This window comes from Morus notabilis, unplaced genomic scaffold (genome assembly GCF_000414095.1).
Source record: "Morus notabilis unplaced genomic scaffold, ASM41409v2 Scaffold191, whole genome shotgun sequence".
In the NCBI taxonomy this organism is placed as follows: domain Eukaryota; kingdom Viridiplantae; phylum Streptophyta; class Magnoliopsida; order Rosales; family Moraceae; genus Morus; species Morus notabilis.
Genome location: NW_010366216.1, coordinates 85230 through 109966, shown reverse-complemented (window position 1 = coordinate 109966; position 24737 = coordinate 85230). Strand labels below are relative to the sequence as shown.

Genomic DNA, 24737 nt, shown 5'->3' with positions numbered 1-24737 from the left:
GAAAAAGAAAAATAGATTACGCTGATAAGAGCACTTTATTTTATTCTCTCTTCACTTTCTTCTTTGACGAGATCTTTATTAATTTTCACAAAAAATGCAAGTAAAAAGAAAATAAATAAATAATAAGAGGCTTTTTTTGTTAAAAAATTAATTTTTAATCGTTAAATGTAATTAAAATAAATTAATATTTAATTATTAAATCTAATTAAAATAAATCAGTTTATCAAAAAAATTAATTTTTAACCGTTAATTTAATTAAAATCATTTTAAATTAAAAAAAAATATATAAAAAATTAATTCATTTTTATCGTCCTGGTCGTGTCAAACAAACTCCCAGAATGATGCATATATTGGGCGAAAATTGTAGTAGTCTTTTATTCCGAGTCTCATCATCAGCAACCTTTTACTTTGTCTGTTTCACAACTGAAAGCAGTACAGGTGGCCAAACTCTTTAATTCAGCTCCCTCGCGCTTCTCTCTCTCTCTCTCTCTCTCTCTCTCTCTTCCATGTGTGTGCCTTTGCTTGGCTTGCTTGGCCTGAATTTCTGCTCCAAGCATTGGATGTAAGTACTAATCTCTTGATGGGCGCTTTTTATTTGTTAATTCTTGTGTTTTTTGTTCTTCTGGGTAGTTTTGTTTTCTTCTGTTTTCTGGGACAAATCAAGTTTCTCTCTCTTTTGCTGTTTAAGGATTGGAAAATTGTTTTCTTTGCAGTTTTCACTGCTTAATTCGACATGGGTTTCTTCTTCTTTGTGCTGTTTTTGCTCCTTCCTTTTTTGGGATGCAGTTTTTGAACTAACTGTAATAAACTGTAAATCTTTTGGTTTAATCTTCAATTTTCACCTGGGTAGTATTAAAGTATTTTGTTCTTGATCAACTAACTTACTAGTCATAATTTGAAAAAAAAGAAAAAAAAAAGTGAACTTGTGGAAACAAACTAGTTATAATTCAGATTGAGGCTTCAGAAATTATTAATGTCAGTTGGGACATAAGAGTCGGTACTATTAGTGATAATAGATGATCATTATCTTATTGTTGTGGCTAAAACTTGGTCAACAATTGGTCTACGCCTTTTTATTTCTAAATGATCTTTGAAGATTTTTTCCATAATTCACCTGGGATGTGATTGCTTATTTTAGGGCATAAATCCATCCCCAAAGTTCTTTTAAATGTTTTACTGCATTCAACTTGGGATCACCAAAGGAACCAGTATCTTTTCCCCAACACTTCTTGTTTCCCCTTGTTCAATATGCTGTTGACATGGTCAATTGGGATTTTGTTTTCTTACTATTTTGGAGATGCTTTAGCAAATAAGCCTCATATATATAGAGGGTGCATTATATTTCAAAAAAAAAAAAAGAAAAAGAAAAAGAAAAAGTAAAAGAAGGAATAATTTTTAATTAATTTTTTTATCTTGCTATTTGCGAGTTCTGTTTCATCTTATCTGTTTTTCTTCTTCTTCTCTCTCTCTCTCTCTCTCTCTCTTTTTTCCTGATGAATGGTAGTAGAAATTGATGAGTTAGCTACCCTTGGAAGATATCACAAAGAAGACAGATACATTTGACAACAATTTTGAACTCTAAACATGAATAATGATACACTTTCTTCGCTCAAAGATCAAAGAGAAAGGCATAATTCTCTTATGGAGGTAATTTTCTGAAGCTACATTTTTGCTTGTTGCCATCCGACTTTTGTTGGTACTTGTTAATAATCAGTTTTCTTTTGTTTTTGTTCTTGACTCTTCAAACGGTTCACTTGTTCAAGGTTTCAAACAAAGAAAAACAGCTTTGGTTGCTAATCCACACCAAGGGTCTGTTGCAAACTGATGTTCAGGAATTGTATCGAAAAGTGCGTTCGAGTTATGAGAAAATGATACTGAATGACTATGAACAATTGGAACTTCAAGATGTTGAGTATTCTTTGTGGAAGCTTCACTACAAGCATATCGACGAATTTCGTAAAAGAATAAAGAAGAGTTCTACATTAGAAAGCTCAAAGTCAGGAGAGCCGCATGATACCAATCATATTGAAGGCTTCAAACTATTTTTGTCAGAAGCAGCTGAGTTCTACCAAAATTTGATTGTGAAAATCAGAAAATGTTATGGCCTTCCAGAAGAGTCCTCATTTTATAAAAAGAGTGGGATTAGTAATTCTTTCGAGCCAAAGAAGATAAAGAAATGCCAGTTCTTGTGCCATCGCTTTTTGGTTTGTCTTGGAGATCTTGCTAGATACAAAGAACAAAATGAAAAGCCTGATGTTCACAACCATAAATGGTCAATGGCGGCCTCACATTACATGGAAGCGACAGCGATTTGGCCAGACAGTGGAAACCCACAAAATCAGGTTCTTGAATTTTTTTCCCCTTATAACTTCTTACATTTTGGAATTTTCATATTGAGATACAAGACAAGACAATACAAATGTGGTTGTTACATGGTAGCCAAACTATATTTATCTGCAGTTAGCTGTATTGGCAACATATATTGGTGATGAGTTCCTTGCTCTTTATCACTGCATAAGAAGTCTGGCTGTTAAAGAACCTTTCCCGGACGCATGGGACAATCTTCTCTTACTGCTAGAAAGAGTAAAAATTTTGAGCTCTTAACTTCTTTATTGCTTTTGTTAGTCTAATTCATGCAAAGAAATCTTACCTTGATAGATCTTAATTGCTTCTTTTGATACTGCAGAATAGGTCTTCCCCTTTACAATCTCTTTCAAGTGAGGCCCAGTTTAATTTTATAAAACCATACGAGAGAAGCATTACGAAGACAAATTCAAAATCCATTGACCATTCCTCATGTCGAAATAATGGATCCGCGGCAACCGATTTTTGGTCTCTTTTCATCAGAATAATAAGTTTCTTTGTTGTTAAACCCAGGTAACTCATTCTGTTGGATTGAAATTTTAGCATATGAGAAGAATAAGAATAAATGATATTATACTCAATTTCTGTTTCTTATGTTGCATTTTCATGTTGTGAGACAGTTTGGATGAGTTCCCTTCTGCTTTCACGTCAGTTATGAGAGGGTTGGACGCTTTATTGGCATTGGATGATACAGAACTAAAAGCCTCACTGGAGTCATATCAGCATATGGATTCCATTAAGGCAGGTCCTTTCCGCGCCCTTCAAGTTGTTTCGATTTTCCTGTATACCCTGCAGAGTTTGATCAATTGCCCACAAATAAAACATTTTGAAGAAATGAGTGATACACAACTGATTCTTCTTAGGCAATTGGCTTTGACATCTTTGTTCATTTTTATGGGACGGTTTGTCGAGAGATGTTTAAAATTGAAGGCAGGCGCATTAAGTTCTTGCCCTCTTTTACCTGCTGTGCTTGTTTTTGTGGAGTGGTTGGCAACCATGCTTAACGAAGCAGAAAAGTATGGCGTTGATCGGAGAAGCAGTAGCGCTATGTCATACTTTTTCGAGTCATTTGTTGCTCTTCTGAACAGATTGGGAGCCAATAACAATGAAGGCAATACTTCTGTTAGTACTCCTCTGTGGGAAGACTATGAACTGAGGGGCTTTGCACCTGTCACTCGTGCACACGAGTCATTATATTTCTCATCTCATTGGGAGCACATAGATAATTTTGAAGAAGGAACTAAATCCCGCTGCCGCCGGATTCGCAATGCTGGATTGAAGATTGCAAACAGATCAAATGATTCCCAGAAATGGATCATCTATGATCAATCAGGAGGAAATTTCCGATCAGTTCCGATCAATTCAAATGCTGCTGAATTTAATGAAAACGTGGAGTCCATCAGTTCCGATCTTAAAACAGATGCGAGTGATCAGAATTTCTGCGAAGGCGTGGAAGAATTTGAGGGACCGATACTAGAAGAAAATCCCAGCGTTAATGGCAAGTCTGTTACAGTTGAAGAGGAAGAAGTTATTCTCTTTAAGCCATTGACCAGATACAACTCAGCACCACTATGTACCAATTCAAACGAGCCAACCTCTCCAAAAGAAATGGAGGAGCAAGCTGCACCTCCTGATGACTGCTTAAGGCGTGCTACATCACTTCTTATAGCACAAAACCAGGCCCAAGGCGGCACCACATTTATGCAAACTGACATCAGCAATTTCAGGCACAACAAGCCTTTTAAGCAACAGGAGCTTGTCTTCAAGGAGGCCACTATGCTGCCTCCATTTCCAGACACCCTGATCTCTTCAGGGCCTCCCTCGCTCAGTGCCTGGGTCCTTGAGAGGGGAGGTTTAATCAATAACAAAGAGAAAGCAGCAAGTGGTATTCATAAACACATCTTGAACCCTATTGAGGAAATGGCCTCTGAATCTCTATGCGGTCTTTCCATTACTCAAAATCAAGATTCTTCCCGTAGTCATGACTTTCTAGCCACACATTACTCTTCCTCTCCTTATTCAGCTCCAACGCCTTCTGCTCCACTGCTGCCAGATGATGCTGCTTGGTTCACAGGCCTTCAGTCTAGGTTGCAGCCGTCGGAGGGCATCAACGGAACAGAAACTTTGTCCAATGCATCTCAAGGGAACAGTAGCTATCCAAATTGGAATGCCACACAAGGGCCTACTGATCTTTACGGTCTCAGCAGCATCCCGGGTTTGGCAGTCAACTACACACCTCAACGGCGAATGACCTCATCAGAGTGGCTTCGTCAGTACAGAGAAAATCATGCCTGGCCCTGGCCATCTTACTTCTATGCTCCCGGGAACATTGGGAACTCCGACAACCCCTTGGCCTCGAACCCGACAGTGCATATGGAGAGCCCGCCATTGTATCCACCTTTTTCTCCAGATTACGCCGCTGCAGATGCACAAAGAAGGGAGAAACTCTTGTATGGTTACCTAAGGCCAAGCCCCTTTGTGTGTGGCGCAGTGACTGACATGAGAAGTGAGCCACAGCCACTTCTGCAGTACCTCAAGGAGAAAGAAAGGCAGCTTCAATTTGATCCTACTACCTTGATGAGGGGTCCTACTTATATGGGAAATTGAGGGATTAACATATGAGAAGAGATAAAAATACAATCATAGTTGTTTCGTTATAATGAAAAAAGTTTGTTACGTATGTTTGTGTATGTGTATAGTTGTGTAGATCTTCTGAGTCTCTGACACCTTGGAGTTTGAACAAAGTGTAGGAAAAATGGTTAATTTCAATAATAGCACTCATAAGTAAATGACTATTAATTTTAGCACTATTTTTATATACTTTCACAATTAATATCGTCATTTTAGTAAAAGTGGAACCAAATCATTTTTATTTAAGTTAAAATGACAATTGTGTCCCATTTCAGTTTTAAAGCCTTGAATATATATTATGAAGCCTTTTATAATTCAAATATTCAAAATAGAGAGAGGAGGAGGAGAACGAACGCGGGTGTGTACAGAGACTAAGAAACCCCAACGACCACAATTGTCTTCGCCGGAGAAATCAACCACAAAACATACGAGGTCAATGGCGGATTCTGAGACAAAGGTGAAAACTTTGTTGGTTTTTCTTGTTTATTTATTTTTATCTTAGGTATTTATTGTTTTTTTTTTATTTTACCATTTTTTGTTATCTTAGAAGAAAAGAAAGGCTTTGGAGGAGGAGATAAAAGCAGATAAGATCAGTTATTTGAAATTTGTTATTGTCATTGTGATCCTTATTTGATCTGTGACTCTGCCTCATGGCCGGTCATATGACCGGTTGGTAATTGTATTATGACCAGTCATAAGACAGGCACATCGTGCGGTCATAGTACTATGACCGATGGTTATAATTCTATGACCGGCCATCTGGCAGACATGCTCATAGTGTGACTGCATGACTGATGAGCCTGCGGTCATAGCATTATGACCGTCGATCATAGTACTGTGACCGTATTATGTGACTGTCTTATGACCGGCTATCAATCATAACACTATGAGCGAGCATGCATGATGGGCGGTCATAGAATTATGACCGTCGGTCATAGTACTATGATCGTTCAATGGTCATACTCTTAGGCCCCGTTCATTTCGCCGATTTGAGTTTAAAATTCGAGTTTCGCTACAGTAAAAAGCTCTCAGAAACAGTCACATCTAACTTTTTTACTACAGTAAAAAGCTCTCACACAAAATCACATCTCAACTCGAATTATAAACTCGAATTAGCGAAGTGAACGGGCCTTTAGTGTGCCATAATACTTTGGTTAACAACTTTGTTTGCTTCTCTTATTTATTTATTTTTTTTTTGTATTTATTGTTTTGTTTTTTTACTATTTTTTGTCATCTTAGATGAAAAGAAAGGCTTTGGAGGAAGAGATGTCGTTGATAGAATGTGACATCATAATCAGACAATATCTTCACAAGAGCTTCCCCATATTCAACAACATATCTTAAGGATAAACTTTTTCCTTGTGGCCGAATCCCAAGCACATTTCTCACCAAATTTATAAGACTAATATAAGTTGTGTTGGTGGGGACCAATATCCCCTTCATTTCACAACCAACGTATCTCGAAGCACGGTCATAATATCCATTATACTTAATGAAAACGTTCAATCCAGCAATCATTCTTAAATAATTTTAAAAATAATAACTGTTAATCAACATGTAATTACTCCTAGTCGTCATTAGAAATGGCCAGTCATAACACTGTGTAATGACCGGTCATAAGACAGTCATAGTGTGCCAGTCTAACACTATGGATCATTTCAGTCATAATATTATGACCGGACGGTCATATCACTATGACTGCCTTACAGTCATAATACTATGACTAGCCATTTTGACTCATATTGTTATAATTTGACTCATAGACAATGACTCATACTGTTATGACTGACTGGTCATAGTATTATGATCAGACATATAACACTATGAGTCATAATACTATGACTCTTAAGGTCAACTATGTCATTGACGTGTTGGTCGTTACAATCAGTTTACATATCAGTTATAAACCATCCAAAATCTCAAATTGACGAAGGATATTTTCAATTCCTATAACATTAAGTTCAACCCAGTCATTTTTTCTAGTTCTATATACTAAGTCTCTCAAAAAATAAATTTAAAAAGACAAAAATAAAAGAAAAACAAAAAAAAATTGTGTACCAACCTCGATATGTGCACAATCGGAGTATTGGCGACGAGGGAATGAGGGCGTAGGGAAGAGAGAGGCTGAGTAGAAAGAGAGGCCAAACTTGAGAGAGAGAGAGAGTTGAGAGTTTCTTTAAGGTGTTTTTAAATGATAATTTTGACATAAGTGATATAGAAGTCATTTTACCTCACACTACTGACATGACAATGCTAGTTGTGAAAGTATACAAAAATAGTGTTAAAATTAATAATAATTTATTTAAGAGTGCTATTATTGAAATTAACCGAAATATCCTGCCCTTGTTTCTATAAATACAGTTATATCTTTAGAAAGAATGACACAATAAAATTATGTGCTTGTGCATGTGTGCTTTTCTTTTTTCACCGTCATTTTCATGTTTTCTTTCTTTCAAGTTGTTGAGAATTTATTTATGGTATTTGATTGGAAGACTATACTAATTTATAGACTTGTTTAGTTCGCTGATTCGAGTTTTTAATTTGAGTTGAGATGTAATTTTATGTGAAAGTTTTTTATTGTAGCAAAAAAATTAAATGTGACTGTTTCTGAGAGCTTTTTACTGGAGTAAAACTCGAATTCTAAACTTGAATCAGTGAAATGAACGAGGACTATATATTCGTTTTTTTTTTTTTAAATCAGCAGCTTAATTTTGTCGTTTATATTGTTGCCGTACTTCTTGTGTTGTCGTTTCCTTACTTCTGTGTCGTTTACATTATTCTTTCGTCTCTTAATGGTGTTTGTCGTTTTGAATGTTTAACCTTTTCACATTTTTTGTTGTTGTCATACACGCCTTTTTGTTCCTACGGTTGTTGTCGTTTCTACAGTTTTGTGCGCTTTCTCTTGGTGGGTTTCTTGTCGTTTATAACTCGTTGCCATTTATAGTCATGGTCCTCAGTTGTTGTCGTTTCTAGTAAACAATAACGGTGATCCAAACACAACTAACCTATCTCTTCCAGAGTCGCAGGAGCTCTAGCTCCAGATCGAAGCAAGCACAATGGCGGATGCGCAGTCAGTTAGAGAAGAAGTTTCGTCCGCAAAAGCTGTCTTGCTAGGAGCTTTAGCCCCCGGTGTCAACGTCCGTACAATTTCTCAAGCATTTTTCTCCTCTATTTATTCTCTCTGCAAACCAAATCATTGCTTTCTGATGGATATATTGACCATTTTTGTTGATTTGGGGTTTTTCTGAATTCAGGGTCCCACATGGAATACTCTAAAATCAGCGTTTCTGTTGTTGGGTCTGTCTCTTTCTCTGATGCTCGCACTGGCAATCTCTTCCAGCGATTCCTCCCTGGTTCTTCATGTCGGCTTTCTGGTTCTTATCACTGCGACTTTGTTCCTTCTTCTCAGTTGGTAAGTTATCAATTACTCTTCTTTTTTTTTTTATTAATTTGAATTGTGGGTTGTACTTGTTTTGTTTGTCATTAATCAAATTTGGGTATGGATCTAAGTTTGCGATTTCGTTGGCTATGCAATTTTTGATGATGGTATTTTAGTTAAGAACCTAAATTATTTTCATTTTTTTTTCCATTTTAATTGTGAGAATAATTAGAATTTGGATACGGGTTGAAGTTTATTTTTGGCGGCTATTAGTAAAATTTTCCTTCTTTCTGGGCAGGTTTCTTGCACAGACTGGTTTGGTAACAATTGAAAACCAAATGCGCGACTTGGACTTAGTGCCAAATGCTGGCTCAGAGACGAATAAGAAGAGAACATAGATTTAGATTGTTCTTATAGCATGGCAAGCAAATACATTATCAAGTTTGGAAGAGAAAAGACCCTTTAAGAGGTCCCTTTATTACATGACAAAAGAAGGAAAAGAAAACAACATTTTTTTTTCCTGCAATTCTTGAGATATACATTGGAGTGACCAAATTTGCAGGTTTCAGTCACTCTTGGCAACCTTGTCGTTGTCGTTGTCGTTGTCCTATTCTTGTCCTTGTTCTTGCCCTTGTCCACTCTTGGCATCCTTGTCCTTGTTCTTGTCCTTGTCGTTGTCCTCGTGTTTGCTCTTCTTGGACTTGATGAAGCAGAAGCATGAGCAGCATGGGAACTGAAACAAGAACTTCATGTCTCTAGTGTTTTGATGATTTCAAATGTTGGATCTTGTCTATATAGAGCAAGCTCAAGAACACACTTTTTTTTTGGGGTTCCTTCCTCTCTCTTGGATGCTATGCTTAATTTTACAGATAAGAAGATGCCTAGCTTATCTTTTCCATTTCTGTTATTATTGCCAATAGTTGTTTTATGCTTGTTCTATGAAGTGGTAGTGGGTCATATTGCCACTTGCATATTCTTTTCAAAATAAATGTAAATAAAAGGCGACTGCTTTTTCAATTCCTTTCCAAAGGTTAAGATTTCTGGGCTTTCAAGCAATTAAAAGTGTGTAGCAAAGGAATCGTTAAATGTAAAAAGTAAAAAAAATTGGATTACTCAATTTGGCGGGTGACTTGAGAAAGAATCTGCATTATACGTGGGAGGCGTTTAGATCATGAATTAGAATAATGAGATTAGAATTATTTTTAATTTACGTGTATTTTTGGTGAGAGAAAATACTGTAACGAGTCACGAACTATGATTCGAATCAGGGCCGAATCTCCCTTCTAAACGTTTCCTTAGTGTTTTAGAGTTATGTGACTAGATATTCTCCAAACTAGAAAGGAAGAATGCCTATAGACTTTATTATGATATCATAAATGGTTAAAATTGTTACCTTCTCATGCTAGGTGGACCAAGGTTACTACATTCTTATACCATGTAAAGCTAATATGCTCAATGTCGTAAAATGCCGACATCCTAATGATTTCTAAACATTTCGACTAATAAAATTTTTGGGTTGTCTCATTGATCTTTTAAGGGGGGAGAATGGCCGCGTTCACATTGTATTTATTCAGTTTCTTTTATTTTCAGTTCGAGTTCCACTAGAGTGATTTATGAACTTTTGGACTCTCCTGTACCAGCTTAGACTTTAGTCCGGAGCTTATTATTAGATGGGTAATCTTAACAAATATCTTTAAAAGTGCATCAGTCAAATAATGCACTCTCAAAATAAATTCTCTTTTTATTTTTTATTTTTAAGATCAGTTACTAATCCGTTGTAATTTAGGCTCAATTAATCGAGAAACCCAGAAAATCCGGAATCCGTTATAGTTAGTCTAATGTAAAGCTTGTACATGATCTGAGTCTCTTATTATTGTGTGCCCATTTTCATCAAACACTTCTCTCTCTACTCTCTCTCTCTCTAGAGCTAGTTTCTGTTTTTCATCTTAGACTAATAAGACTTTATGGGCTATCTCGTTAATCTTTGAGTGAAAAAAGAAAAAAAGAAAAAAAAATTCCTCATATGTTCAGTATGTGTTTAATGCAGTTTTTGTTATATATACATAATATTGTACTGGTCAAATATGCTCTTGCTCTGAGTGAAGTATCAAGACCATTCATTTCGCTGATTTGAGTTTAGAATTTGAGTTTTTTTACAGTAAAAAACTCTCACAAACAATCACATCTAATTTTTTTACTACAGTAAAAAACTCTCATATAAAGTCACATCTCAACTTAAATTAAAAACTCAAATCAGCAAACTAAACAGACCCTAAGTACTTCCTTGACAAGGTCTAACAACTGCTATTCAAATCTTAAGAGCATTCGTTAAAAATAAAAAAAAATAAAAAAAATTCTTAATTACAGAGCGGAGAAAGAATGGGTTGAGTTGGCAATACCTGACGTTTAATAGGGTCCCACTTCCAACTCCTTTTTCAGTAAGAAAAGGCTTATAAAATTCTCAAATTGACCGGGCACCGTTCTCTCTCCTTTTATTTTATTTATTTATTTTTTTTAATTTTCATAAGTTTGAGTCACCATTAATATTTTCACTATAATATTTTCTCTCTTAAAAATTTAAATTTTAACTCAATTTTTTTATTCAAACTTATAAAAAGAACACGCTATATGAGTTCAAGTTCGAATGACATAAAATAGACTACGGCATCGTTCACTTCACGGATTCGAGTTTTCAATTCGAGCTGAGATGTGACATTTTCTGAGAGTTTTTTACTGTAGTAGAAAAAGTTAAATGTGACATTTTCTGAGAGTTTTTTACTGTAAAAACTTAAAACTGAAAACTCGAATCGGTGAAATGAACAAGGCTTAAAATTCAAAGTTTCATGCATAGTTTTCTGGCAATTAAAAAATTGGAAGCAATGATATGTGCTCTGTGTTTGCGATGTTTTTGATATTCCCTTTATTTCATTCAAGGTTGGTCTTTAGGGTACTGATATGAACGTAGTAATAGCTGGTATGTGACATATCACCACTGATGTTATGTGACATTTGATATAAGACATCTTTATTCAGTCACTATTATGAAACATTATATTAGAAAATTATATTAGAATCAAATAATATGAAAGTTAATATCAGAAAATTTTTCCATATATTTATTATAAATTATTTCTGTATAGAAAGCAATTAAAGGCACCATTAATGCAAAACATGACCACTAATAAAAAAGTGAACTTTACCTGTAGACTCCATGCATGTTACTCAAGACTCATTTTCTATTAACGAGAAGTGTTGTACCTTGTAGTACAATAAAGCACGAATGCAATAATTTTTTTAAGTATTCCTCCAATTTTGAAAAAAAAAAAAAAAAAAAAAAAAAAAACTTTATCTAATGATATGGCATAATAATAGTGACATGGCATGATAATAATGAAAAAAAAAGAAAAAAAATCAGTGACAAGTGTCAAGTGATACCAGTACATGGGATGGGAGTAGCGTCACCGCCTTCCCGTGGAAAGGTCCGAATATTGGAGCAGCAGCAGCAACTAACCCGGCCACCTTTAATCATCGCATTTCTATATACACGTATACCTCTCTCTCTCTCTCTCTCTCTCTCTACTTTCTCTCTATCTTTGATCTTTCTCTCTCTCTCAACCATTTTTGTTTGTTAATATTTGTTAGATCTGATTTTACGTCTAGTGTTTCAGATGATGTTAGAACACTATCTGAATCCGTATTAATTATGTATAGTTATTCGAGCAGAATAAAGTACATAAAGTAAATAAACACACAATATGATATCACAGTTCAGTGCGCACACCTACATCAACAGGACTATGCTCAGACAGTAAATAGTTCACTATATTCCAGAAATTACATACACTAGACATACTTATTTACTCAAAGACTCCCTGCTAGACAATGATGTTACTGTGACGAATCTCCACAATGATTATTTAGCGTGCACCACAAGATAGACAAAACTTCCTCCTGAAAGCAACAAATCTCTCTTCTGAAGGACGATATCTAAAAACTCACAAATGTCTCTCTGAATATATTCTCTATAATAAGCTCTCAAATCTACAGACTTTTCTTCTGAAGATGTTCTATTAAATATGTGTCAACATATGCTCTGAAACAAAGCCTTTAAATAAAGTCAAGAGAATCTCATTTAAATCCACTATTGATAAGATCTCTATTATCTCTATGATCCTCTCTCTTAAATAGCTTCATGTTATAGCTCTCAATCTTTAATTCGAATTATGCAGCAAACTTTCAAATCCAAATTAGTTATCCTCTTGATCTTGCAATGCCTTATCTTTCATTATAATAAGTCATATTTATGGGTTATTTAGTTGGAGGATTCGTAGCTTGATTCGAATCATGGTTCGTAGTTCGTTACAGTGTTTTTTCTCATAAAAAACACACGTAAATTAAAAATGATTATAATCTCATGATTTTAATCCATAAACCAAATGTCTCCTTAAATTTCATTTGACCAAGTCAAATTTTAAGTTTCAATCACATGTGTAGCCTCAAGCTTAATCTTCTTTGTGTAGCTCACATGAATGAATATATATATATATATATATATAAATAAACCATTCAAATTTCAAAGTTCTAATTTGAACAACTCCTAACAATAATTGGATGAAGCGAAGAATTCAAATTCAAAAACAACTTAATCTCTATGCAAGCTTTATCTCCCATTTAAATTTAAATTCATATCTCCTTATTTTTCACATTATAGCATTCTCAAATCCAGATAATTTTTGATTTAAATTCTCCATATAATCTTTTTGATATTTATCTCCTTCTAGAATTCCATTTAAATTCAAATAACCAGTATCTTTTTATTTTTTTACTAAGGCCTTATCTTTATCTCTTTAAATCTCAGCTAATGTTTTATCTGTAATTTTAACTTCAAATCTGATTCTGAATATTTTTTTACAATACGAAATCTTTTTAAACCTATTTTTTAAATTTTTATAAGATTACTAATAAATTAGCAACTAATAAAAATACCTAACAGAGTTATCTCTTTCGGTTTTCTTTTGCATGGCAATGTCACCCGCTTCGTAGAGCTTAGTCGTTTGCTAAGGTGTCTTCTCCTCTCCTTGGTTCTTGATTATTATCTTTATGATATATCTTTATCTGGGCACTCGTAATTCTCCACCATAATTAATGTTCATCGACATGTTCAACGAGTACTTAAGCTTCAATTTCTTTTTTTCTTTCTTTTGGGTGAAAGGTCAGTGCTTGAGAAAAGGAGATCAATCATGGGTGAAGATGAAGGGTATTGGAATGCTGAACTAATGTGAGTGTACTGATATTATTATACATACGTATATATACAATTCAACGCTTAAATACGTTCTTGGCCGTCTTCTTTATTCTTTTTTATTCTTATTAATTATTTTTCTTGTACATTTTATTCGATATATATATATATATATATGTGGATATTGCAGCCTTGAATTGTATGTGTATGATTACATGGTGAGAAACGGTATGAAAGAAGCAGCTCAAAGTTTCAAGGCAGAGGTTCAACTCCCTGATCATGAAATTGGTACTCAATGCTACCTTTGTTTGCCATCCTCTTGTTTTACACCAATGTATTTATATATATATATATATATATATGTATAGGTTTTATACGTATACACACACGCACCCACATAAAGATAGCCTTGACCCTTTTTTTTAAAAAAAAAAAAAAATATAGTCTTGACTTGATATTGAAGGCTGTTATCGTAATTCAATGTGGCAAGATTATGGAATAAATTTTCTTTTCTTTTTTCATTTTTTCGTTTTAATGCTTTGATTTGGGTTCTCCTTTGATGCTTCTCTGGTCAAACATAATTCCAATTCAATTTGCTACATGTTCATCTATACAATGTCCTAATATTTTTCTAGTATATATGTATATAATTCTCTTTTTTTTTTTTAATTATTTTTCTCTGCAGCGATTAATTCTCATGAAGGGTTCTTATACGAATGGTGGTCCGCATTTTGGCCCGTGTGTGCTAGCGAACATGTGCAGACTCAGGAGAACAGAGAAATAGCCTCTCTTGAGGTTATACAAAATTTGAAGCATGTTTTTCGATCTTCTTTTTTATGTTGTAAGATGATTAGGAAACCAAGAAAAGAGGTTTGTCTTTGAAATTTACAGGCAAAGCAAATGGCAGAGGCTAAGCAGCAGCTAAGGGACGGTTCAGTAGTGCCATATACAAGAATTGAACAAATTTCAACTCAACAATTGTCAAGGCCTAACAATGTCTTTAACAGCAGGCAGTTTTCGCGGCCGCCGGTTTATGATTCTAGTGTTTGTAACACAAATCAGCAGAATCTTAGGCTTCCTCCACGTATGGCAAGCCAACCAAACCTCTCATTGTCAGTTCCAACCATTCCAAGGTACTGGTTTCAGTTTATGATTCTAGTTTGCTGTGGATTATTGATTGACTTTCTCAAATGAAAGAAAAATGTCTTGGTTTTACATTTGTTTTTATGTGTGGAACATTTTTCATCACTTTCTTTAATAGTCTTCATCTTCGTAATCAGGAATTTGCAGCAACCCTCTACGTCACATCCGCGTTTTGCCAACCAATCATACCTCTCACATTCACCTCCAACCATTAATCCAAGGTACTTGTTTGTATGTTAACCAATCATACCTCTCTCATGCATTTCCTTTAAATGAAGTACTAGTTTGTTGTGGATTATTGCTTAAGCTTCTGAAAAGAGAGAAAAATGTCTTGTTTTTTTTTTTCACTTTGTTTTTATGTGTGGAACATTTTTCATCACTTTCTTAAAGAGTACTCTCCATCTGTGTAATCAGCAACGTTCTGCCACCGATGTTAGAGCTGGCTCAAGTTCAACAAAATGACATTGGCTTCGGAAGGGCTTCTTCAGCTATGGGCACTGTGCTTGTTCACTTAACTGATGATGCAGGTCAATTTTTTTTTATTTTTTTTATTTTTTACATAAGAAAGACAGAGAAAGCATAGAGCTTCTTCCAAAAGTTGAGAAAAATCGAAGCTCTTATGCTATTCAAAGAGCTACTCAATTTTCAATGTCGGACTTTTGTCAAATTAACTGGTTTGCGTAAACATTTCTTTCAACGTCCAAAACAGGAAACAGTTTCTTGTTATCCACGTATATAACAAAAGCTCGATCAAATAACAGAAGTTTTTCAATTAAACTTTACTCGTCATGATCTGGTTACGAAGATAGGAGTGAACAATATGTTCCATTTGTCTTATTCTTGGAAAAGAAGCACATAAATCAGAGGACATACCATTTTACTTTATTACATAATTAAGCGCATAATCCGATCTGGTATCTTTGCAGGAACGAATCAAGAATTCGATCAAGTGCCACTGAATGGATGTCCTGTAAGTGTAAGCAATGTGTTAAGAAAGTTCCCCAAGCATCATTCTAGGATGAATTTGATGGAATATGGAAATATTTTCCTTGGTTACATTACTGACTTTACTGGCTAAAAATTACTTTTGTAGGTGCCAAATAGTGAGCAGCGGGTTCAGGTACTGGCAGCAGAACCTCAGCAGCCTCTTTCCCCTCAATTGCAGCCACGGACAACTGGAGAACGGACATCTGGATGTGGAAAACCTTTTATTTTTTATAGTTCAAATCTGATGCTCACAACAAGCGAAACTAGAGAGAAGGATCAACTGGACAGCCCTGAAATAATGTCTTCCAATTTCCAGGTTGACGCCTTTCTTAAGATGAACTCAGTGTGTCTTTCCTTCTCTAATCATTTTAGTATCAAAAAGTGAAGAAAAAAAAACACACAAATAACAAATACACGTGCCATTTACCTAGTGTCAAATTCATTTTATAAGGTTTATGTAGACATTGAATCTTTCACAACTTATTCCAATTATTTACCTTACTAGCAACCTTTTATGATCATGATTTTACAGCATCATACGAAAGATAAGGAGGATGAATTTGTGGTAGAGAAAGTCGATTCCATCATCTCTCTTGACAGCGCGGATGCTGAGATTCCAAACAGCTCTTCCAGTGAACTAAAACGTGACTTTGCAGATTCTGCAGAAATCAAGCTCGAAGGTAACTCGTTTTGGCTTAATAGTACAAGCACATCCAATAGTTGTAGGTTTTTTCTATACCCGGAACATCATAAACTCAGTGACTTATTATTGTGCATCAGTAAGCAGATTCTGCAGAAATCAAGCTCGAAGGTAACTCGTTTTGGCTTAATAGGACAAGCACATCCAATAGTTGTAGGTTTTTTCTATACCCGGAACATCATAAACTCAGTGACTTATTATTGTGGGTAAGAAGTGGTAAGAAGTGATGTTATAGATTCACAATATTCCAGAACAAAAGTATCTTTTGACCATTGCTTCTTTAAAAAAAAAAAAAAAAAAATTTATTTTTGCTTTTTCAATGAGGGAGAGGGAGATGTAAATTTTCATTACATTGTTATAAAGTAGGAGAAAAACACACAATTTGTTCAAGTAGAACTTTTCTGTTTTTATCTGGTAGATTTCACGTTTATGGAGATTGAGTGCCACAAGTTAAGCACAAAAGAGCTTTTCTGCTGCGATTTTTCATCGGATGGGAAGTTGTTAGCCAGTGCAGGCGTTGAAAATAAGGTAGCCTAACCATCCTTAAAATTTAGCTTCTCCTTTACTTAAATCAGTTCCTGGATCATTTGTACAATCCATAGCTGATAGCATGTAACATTGGCAGGTTTTTATTTGGAATGTTGACACTAAAGAGCGTTCTGAGAATTTGGAAAAGCATCGTGGTCCCATTACAGATATTCGGTTTCACCCTAACCATCGGAGTTCAAATACTTTTGCGACATCTTCCGTAGATCGTACTCTCAAAATATGGGATGCAACCAAAGTAAGTTCTTTCATGTTTAGAAACTCTTTTTCTGTTGGTTTTTAATTGTTTAGAATTGTTGAAATAGGCCGACCAACATGTATGTAGACATTCACACTTGTACAGAAGATTCTCATATCTTTAAGGACATCATTACAAAATGTCTGAACTACTGATTTCCTGTTTATAACTTGATAATACAACAGGGAACCTGCTTATAAATTAATAATACAACAGGGAAAATTAAGATGATTGTCAACCATATGTCTTAAAACATTTTTTTCTCAATGAAATATATATATATATATATGTAGTACTGCTTTATGCTTGATGTTGGTAAATTTTCATTCTTCTCCATATTCTTTTCTTCTTTGCTGCTCAATTTAGTGATGAAGTATCCTACATCATAAATTATTCTTTGCTCCTTATTGTAGCTAGAGAAATCTCAATACAGTCTAGAAGGGCGTGGTGGGGAAGTGATGTCATTAGATTTTCACCCCATAAAACATAATGTCCTTTGCTCCTGCGATTGCACAGGCAAAATCAAATACTGGGATTTGGTTGGTTCTCATACTTGCACAGACACCTTCAAGGTCAGATCTTGTGTTACATGTAGATAAGTGATGAAGCTTTCCTCTTTGCACACTTTCTGGTTTTAGCTTTATATCACTCTGAACGTGATATAAATTTAAAGTTTTTTAGAAGCTATAGTCCATAAAAACTAAAGCCTTTTCTGAATCTCCCTGGGGAGTAACTGTAGGGAGCTACGAACCGAGTTCGATTCCAGCCCCAGTTTGGACAGTATCTGGCTACTGCTTCAGAAAATGTAGTCAATGTATTTGATTATAACACTAAAACATGTCAGTTTTCCTTCAAGGTAAAGAATTATTTGACACTTATATCAATGCATATACATACATGTCTACATTGAAGTTTCTTTAACTTGGTGGAGTGACATCAACTTCTCTCAGGGACACAAGAAAGAAGTCCGCTCGATTTGTTGGCATGAAAGTGGCGAGTATATTCTTTCAGTTAGTGAAGACAGTGCACGACTCTGGTCTGTTAAGTCAGGCAAGAAATGCGTCCATGAATTACAAGCAAACGGCAACAATTTCTATTCCTGTACCTTTCATCCTGAACACACAGATACATGGATTATTGGCGGCTACAAGGTAAACAATTCGCTTAAAGAGTCTTCAGATCATAGGTTAATAGTAAGCAGTGGTCCTTGATGTGTGACTATGATTAACTAGTGTTTATATGTTTGTTTTTGTTTTAGCAGTTCTTGGGGCTGTGGAATCCAGAGGCCGAAGGATCGATGTTAATTCCAGGTCATGATGGGTGGGTCACTGCACTGGCAAAAACACACAAGAATTCATTGGTTGCCTCTGTCAGTTATGACGGCTCTGTGAAGTTATGGAAAGAAACAGACTACTTATATTGGTGATGAACCTTTTTTTTTTTTTTTTTTGTCAATGAAAACAAGATACAGTGTTGGATAGATTGCGGCAAATTTTCGGGAGCTGCTTCAGTTTCTTTGAGATATGCAGTTGGGATTAACTTTTAGGAGCACATTTTTTTCTGAAAGTATAGTTGTACATGTAATCTAGTCTTTGACAAATGTACACATGACTTCAAAATACACCAATTGAATACAAATGTATAGAACAGACGATCCCTTTTCTTTTGTGGTTTTTCTGTATTAGTTTTCTCATTCCTAAGAAACTTGATTAAATGAAAAAAAAAATAAAAAATTAAAGAAAAAAATTAAAACTTGATTAATACAGAATCATCATTGTGGGCAGACCTCATCGTGCATAAGACTTTAGCCTGAATGTTAATATTCCAGCTTTCAACGCTTTGATGAAATAAATCAAGGAAAAAAATACACAAGTGTAAACAAGATTCTTGTATTCAAATCCCAAAGAAGGCCTCAACAGGCTAATACGTTTTCTGATGGGAAACAAAAGGAAAAAGAAAAAAGAAAAACGAATGTTGTTATGGGGAAGAAAACAATGAATTAATTCTTATAAATATTCATCCTAAAGGTGAGCCTAGATTCTTATATGAACGTATTGTTAGAATATTTGTATGGACTAGCACAATCATAATTAATTCACTCAAATACGTCACAAAATTAGAGCATAGTTTTATGAATTATTATATTAAAATATGGTTTATGCATTTATGCATAATATGAGATGAACAATTTATTTTTTAATGTGGTTGAAACCTTTAAATTCTCTCTCTTTAAATATTTAATCAGCTCATTAGTCAAATTTCCTCCCCGTCAAAATTATAGTTAAAGCCCAACAAGACCCGTATATTTATTGTTGCAGACAAACATAAGAGGGATTTTTGTTCTCCTTTTTTTGTGTGTGTGGTCCGAACGTAGCTAGTTAGAAGAGGGGAGCAAGAGGAGAGTTCAAAAACACTTCAAGCTCCTTTTGGTTTTCTCGGGTTGCTGATCGGATTCCAGCCGGCTGTTAGCAATTTCCAGCGATCCTAGAACCATTACTTTTGTACCTGCTTTAAACTCCAATGAGACACTGTGATTTCAGATTAAATGACTTGATTGTTGTTTTGATCTCATTTATATATATTGAGAACCTATAATTTCTAGTAAATGGTATCAGAGCATGTCTTATTGAATTTAAAGCTGTATTTTTCGTGTTTGTTGTTCGCAATGGGTGCAAAACTCAGATTTCCAAATCTGCATTTAGCTCAAAAGAAACATGTTTTTGAGTTTATATTCTCCAAAAATATTTTATTGGTGTTGTTTCCTTTGAGTTTCATACGCTGGTTTGATGTATTTAAGGACTTCCATAAAGCTATAATGTTCGTTCATGGGTCTTCATAAAGCTTTGTTTTTTATGAATCTTTGAGCAAAATTGATGTTTGAAAACTAAAGAGAATGAAATTTGGAGCAAACCCTAACAAAAAAACGTGGAAAATGGACAACCGGAGCTCGATTTTCCGGCAGATCGGGTCACGGACTCGATTCGGGTTCGTTTTGCAGTTCCGGATATCAGGAAGCTAAAAACGACGTGTCGTTTTGTATCCTCACGGAAAACGACATGTCGTTTGCAAGTTGAAGTGTAGCTCTCGCTACATGTCGTTTTTCCTATAAGCTCCAAAACGACATGTCGTTTCTGGGATTGTTCCTGCGATTGCAAAGGCGAAATTGAATACTGGGATTGGTATAAATCTCGTACTTGCACAGACACCTTCGAGGTCAGATCTTGTGTTACATGTAGATAAATGATGAAGCTTTATTATCAGTGCCATATTGTTATCACTGTCTTGCATTTCCATGAAGCTGTCTGGTTTTAGCTTTATATCACTTTAAACATGATACGAATCCAATTTCTAGAAGCTCAAATCCACAAAACTAAAGCCTTTCCCGAAACACCCTGGGGAGTAACTGTAGGGAGCCACGAAACAAGTCCAATTCCAGCTAAAGGTTGGACAACTTCTGGCCACTGCTTAAAAAAAAATGTTGTCAGTGTATTTGATGTTGACAGTTATCCTTCGAGGTAAAGATTTATTTGACATATTATAGGAATCTATATACATATATGTCTACATTGAATTTTCTTTAATTTGGTGGAAGTGATATCATTTTCTCTCAGGGACACGAGAAAAATGTCGTCTCGATTTGTTGGCATCAAAGTGGCGAGTACATTCTTTCGGTTAGTGAAGACAATGCGCTGACTCTGGTCGATTATGTCGGGCAAGAAATGCGTCCATGAATTACGAGCAAACAACGGCAAGACGTTCCATTCCTGCACATTTCATCCTGAACAAGAAGATACCTGGATTATTGCCAGTTTCAGGGTAAACAATTTGCTTAAGTCTGCAGAATTTAGGATGTGGAGTACCAAGAAATAGCACATTTGAGCCCTTACTTATTCCAGCAAAAAAGGCTTCCCAAATACATCGGCTACTTAAGAACTTATCTTCAGATAGGTTAGCGGTAAACGTAAAATTAGTTGTGAGTGATGGCACGTGAAAAATAGCTAATTAAGAATGCTTGAGCTATATGCTTATTTATTTCTATGGTCCGTAAAATATGATTTGGTGAGATTTGATGTTTATATGTTTGTTTTAGCAGAATATATGGCTGTGGAATCCTGAGTGAAAAGGATCGATGCAAATTCCAGGTCACACTGAGTTAGTTGCTGCACTGGCACACACACACAGTACTTCAATGGTTGCCTCAGTCAGCCTTGACGGCTCTGTGAAGCTATGGAAATGAAACAGACCACTGATATTAGTGATGAACTTTTTTTTTTCTTCTATAAATGAAAACAATATACAGTGTTAGATTGCGGCAAATTTTGGGAAGCTGCTTCAGTATCTTTGATATGCAGTTTGTATAAACCATTAGGAGTACATTTTTGCTGGAAGTTGTACATGTAATCCAGTCTTCGACAAATTTACAGATAACTTCACGACATACCAATTGAATACAAATGTATAAGAACAGATAATCCCCTTTTGTTTTGTGGTTTTTGTATTTTATTTTTCTCATTCCTTAGAAACTTGAACAAACGAGAGAGGGGAAAAGAAGTTGAAAAAAGATCCCAGCTTTCAACGCTTTGAAATAAAGGAAAATAACAAAAGGTAAACAAGATTCTTGTATTCAAATCCCAAAGAGGCATGATCAGGGTGATACAATTCTGTTGCGAAACAAAAGGAAAAAGAAAAAAGAAAAAAGAATGTGGGTTGGGGGAAGAAAACAATGAATTCTCACAAACATACATCCTAACTTAGGTGAGCCTAGGTTCTACTTCCTTACCAAGTAAAGAAGCCACGCATTACAAGAACTCCTCATCACCATAAATAAAAATCTGCACATTGAAACAGCTTGTTCCGTCACTTCCAGAGCTCTTCCATTGGGATTCCACGCTCGCGAGCAACCTCACGGAACTGCCTCATTTGCAGCACTGCGACGACAGTGGCCCTGGCATTGTTTAGAGCATTGTTACTTCCAAGTTGCTTACCCAATGCATTCTCAACACCTGCCATTTCTAGTACAATTCTCACGGCCCCACCAGCAATCACTCCAGTACCGGGGGAGGCCGGTCTAAGCATCACCTTTGCTGCTCCATAATCTCCCTCGGATCTGCAATTAGTTGGGTAATCCTTAATGTAGTTGCTAAATGCAATATGAGATGAGGTGACAAGATGTGATTCACTAACACCATGATATTAAAACTATGAAAGTCAAGAAGAATAACTCATTGTCAGCTCAAATATGATGACTAAATGCACCAACTCTAAGTATCTTCAAACGAAGATAAACCATAACTCCAGTAATCTAAGAAGCTATCATATCTCAAAAACTTGGCAATATCATTTCAAATGGCCCAAAACAGAATTATGGTTATTCTCATTCAACTAACCTCTGTACTATTTACAGATTACATTATAATATAAACATAACCAAAAACACTAAAGACCCCTTATTCAACAAAATCCAAGTTTCGAGCATCAATCAAATTCAACAGTTCAATTACGAGCTCTACAGTTCAACTAAAGATCCAAGCTTCAAACATCAATCAAATTCAACAAAATCGAAAGTCTACATTTACTTATAATTCAACACGCAGAGAATAATATTAAGGAAGAAAAATTAGGCATACCTATGGGGAAAAGTCAAGTACTTGGTCATGGGGACGGTGATGATATTCCGGCGGGCGTTGACGGCGGACTTCTGGACAGCGGCGATTACTTCTTTAGCCTTTCCGACGCCGACGCCGACCTGTCCTTTCTTGTCTCCGACAACAACAATGGCTCGGAAATGCAATTGCTTCCCTCCCTTGACGACCTTGGTGACTCTCCTGACCTGAACCACCCTCTCCTCGAAGCCATCCCTGATCTTCTCCTTCTTGGCGCCGGAGCCAAACCCTCCCGTCTTCTTCACCTTGGAGTTCATGACGTAGATGTCGTTTCCGAGGACACTGACGCCGCTGTAGGCGGGGCCGTAGAGCTCCTCGTAGGCAGCGGCGATCTCATCCTCCGTCTCCATGGGGCCTTCGTCGAAGGAGGGAGGGGCGACGAAGCCCTCGGGGGCCTCGGGGGGCTCGTAGACTGCGTCGTCTTCGTCGAATTCGTCGGTGGTGAAGAAGGAGGTGTCGGAGTCGGAGGACTTGGGTGGAATGGGGCGGGAGAAGGAGAGAGAAGAGGAGGAGGAGAAGGAGAAGGAGAAGGGGCGGGTGGAGATGGAAGTGGTGGTGGTGGTGGTGGTGGAGGGGAGGAGAGAGAGGCGAGGAGAGGAGTGGAGAGAGAGAGAGCAGAGAGATGAAAGGGCTGTTGTGGTGGAGGCCATTGCCATGGTGGGTTTGGGATTGAGATTGAGAAGGAGAGGAGAGGTGTTTGAGAGTGGCCAGTTGGGCTGATCACTGATCTTATCCTCCTCTCAGAGAGTTTTGCAGTGATGCATCAAGATAGCAAAACGACAAGTCGTCTTGAAACGGGCATGAGTCGTTTGAAAATGGACCTACATCATCCCAAATTGTGTTGTCAAGATAATGATACGAACGTTGAAAAGCATTTGTCTTCGGAAATTGGCGAACCGCTCCTAAAATTAACTAACGTCTATTTTTTATTTTTATTTTTATAATTATAGAATATGTTAGCAAAGTTAATTAAATTAATGTTTTCATGGGATGACACGATTTGATTACGGTAATTTTTGTTTGGTTAAATACACATCAGAAGAAACTTTGATGTTTGGCTAGAAAGAAAATCAAGAAGGGAAAAAGAGAAAATATGGAACTAGCAATTTGTGAATCTCTCAGTAACTAACCATCTGAGGGAGAATTCTTGTATTTATATTGAATAATTATCATATCAGTCTTCCAATTGTAATCCCGTGAAAACCGGGATCTCTAACTAATTACATCAGAATAATTTATTAGGCTCTGTTCATTTCACCGATTTGATATTAGAATTTGAGTTTTACTACAATAAAAAATTCTCAGAAATAGTCACATCTAATTTTTACACTACAGTAGAAAAATTTTCACATAAAATCACATCTCAACTCGAATTAAAAATTTAAATTAACCGAACTAAACGGATGATTAAAGATAACAAACTTAAACAAGACAGAACTGGCTATTCTTGAGCTGAGCTGGACTCTGAGTTGGCTCTCTGGTTTGACTTACATCTTCAACAACATTGGAAATGTGATCACAAGCTAGTTTATCTACAATTCTAGGTTTGATCAAGGCAAGCAACTAGTACTGCTTTATAGGACGACTGGACTAATCTTCTAGCATGGTCATTATTCACCGTTTTTTTTTTTTCCTTCTTTTTTTGAAATGATTATCCTTTCTTAATTACAAATATGAATTCAGTTTCTTCTATCTTCTTTACCGTTATTTTAGTTTTTTTTTCTTCTGGATGAACGCCCTAACACCAAAAAGATTGCCTTTAACCAATCAGTACATATTTGCGTATCAACCAAAAAGATTACAAATTATTGAAAGATTAGCAAAGGATGAACTATCCATGACAC

At 35.8% G+C, this 24737-nt stretch overlaps 4 protein-coding genes across 5 annotated transcripts; 3 read left to right on the top strand and 1 right to left on the bottom strand.

The window, feature by feature from the left end:
- Positions 1 to 394: 394 nt before the first annotated feature.
- On the top strand, positions 395 to 5044 carry LOC21397633 (protein SMG7L). Of its 2 annotated transcripts, none has more exons than XM_024173347.1 (6): positions 395 to 562; positions 1508 to 1647; positions 1764 to 2342; positions 2461 to 2583; positions 2687 to 2877; positions 2985 to 5044. In XM_024173347.1, the coding sequence occupies exons 2-6, from the start codon at positions 1585 to 1587 to the stop codon at positions 4969 to 4971; spliced, it is 2943 nt and encodes a 980-aa protein (XP_024029115.1). In that variant the 5' UTR covers positions 395 to 562; positions 1508 to 1584; the 3' UTR covers positions 4972 to 5044. The 2 variants fall into 2 exon arrangements, with proteins under 2 accessions (XP_024029115.1, XP_010108172.2); XM_010109870.2 differs by having other exon boundaries at positions 1505 to 1647.
- A 2942-nt stretch (positions 5045 to 7986) lies between these two features.
- LOC21397632 lies at positions 7987 to 8984 on the top strand. Its single transcript, XM_024173360.1, has 3 exons — positions 7987 to 8132; positions 8250 to 8407; positions 8673 to 8984. The coding sequence occupies exons 1-3, from the start codon at positions 8052 to 8054 to the stop codon at positions 8770 to 8772; spliced, it is 339 nt and encodes a 112-aa protein (XP_024029128.1). The 5' UTR covers positions 7987 to 8051; the 3' UTR covers positions 8773 to 8984.
- Positions 8985 to 14516: 5532 nt separating this feature from the next.
- LOC21397631 (transcriptional corepressor LEUNIG_HOMOLOG) lies at positions 14517 to 18656 on the top strand. The gene is made up of 12 exons (XM_024173353.1): positions 14517 to 14749; positions 14897 to 14980; positions 15174 to 15286; positions 15686 to 15729; positions 15853 to 16089; positions 16279 to 16426; positions 16865 to 16974; positions 17072 to 17230; positions 17644 to 17802; positions 17970 to 18086; positions 18181 to 18381; positions 18492 to 18656. Exons 1-12 carry the CDS (start codon positions 14517 to 14519, stop codon positions 18654 to 18656), a joined length of 1770 nt encoding a protein of 589 aa, XP_024029121.1.
- A 3141-nt stretch (positions 18657 to 21797) lies between these two features.
- On the bottom strand, positions 21798 to 23672 carry LOC21397630 (30S ribosomal protein S5, chloroplastic). The gene is made up of 2 exons (XM_024173349.1): positions 22858 to 23672; positions 21798 to 22337 (listed from the first exon to the last, which is right to left on the bottom strand). The coding sequence occupies exons 1-2, from the start codon at positions 23547 to 23549 to the stop codon at positions 22088 to 22090; spliced, it is 942 nt and encodes a 313-aa protein (XP_024029117.1). The 5' UTR covers positions 23550 to 23672; the 3' UTR covers positions 21798 to 22087.
- Positions 23673 to 24737: the final 1065 nt, after the last annotated feature.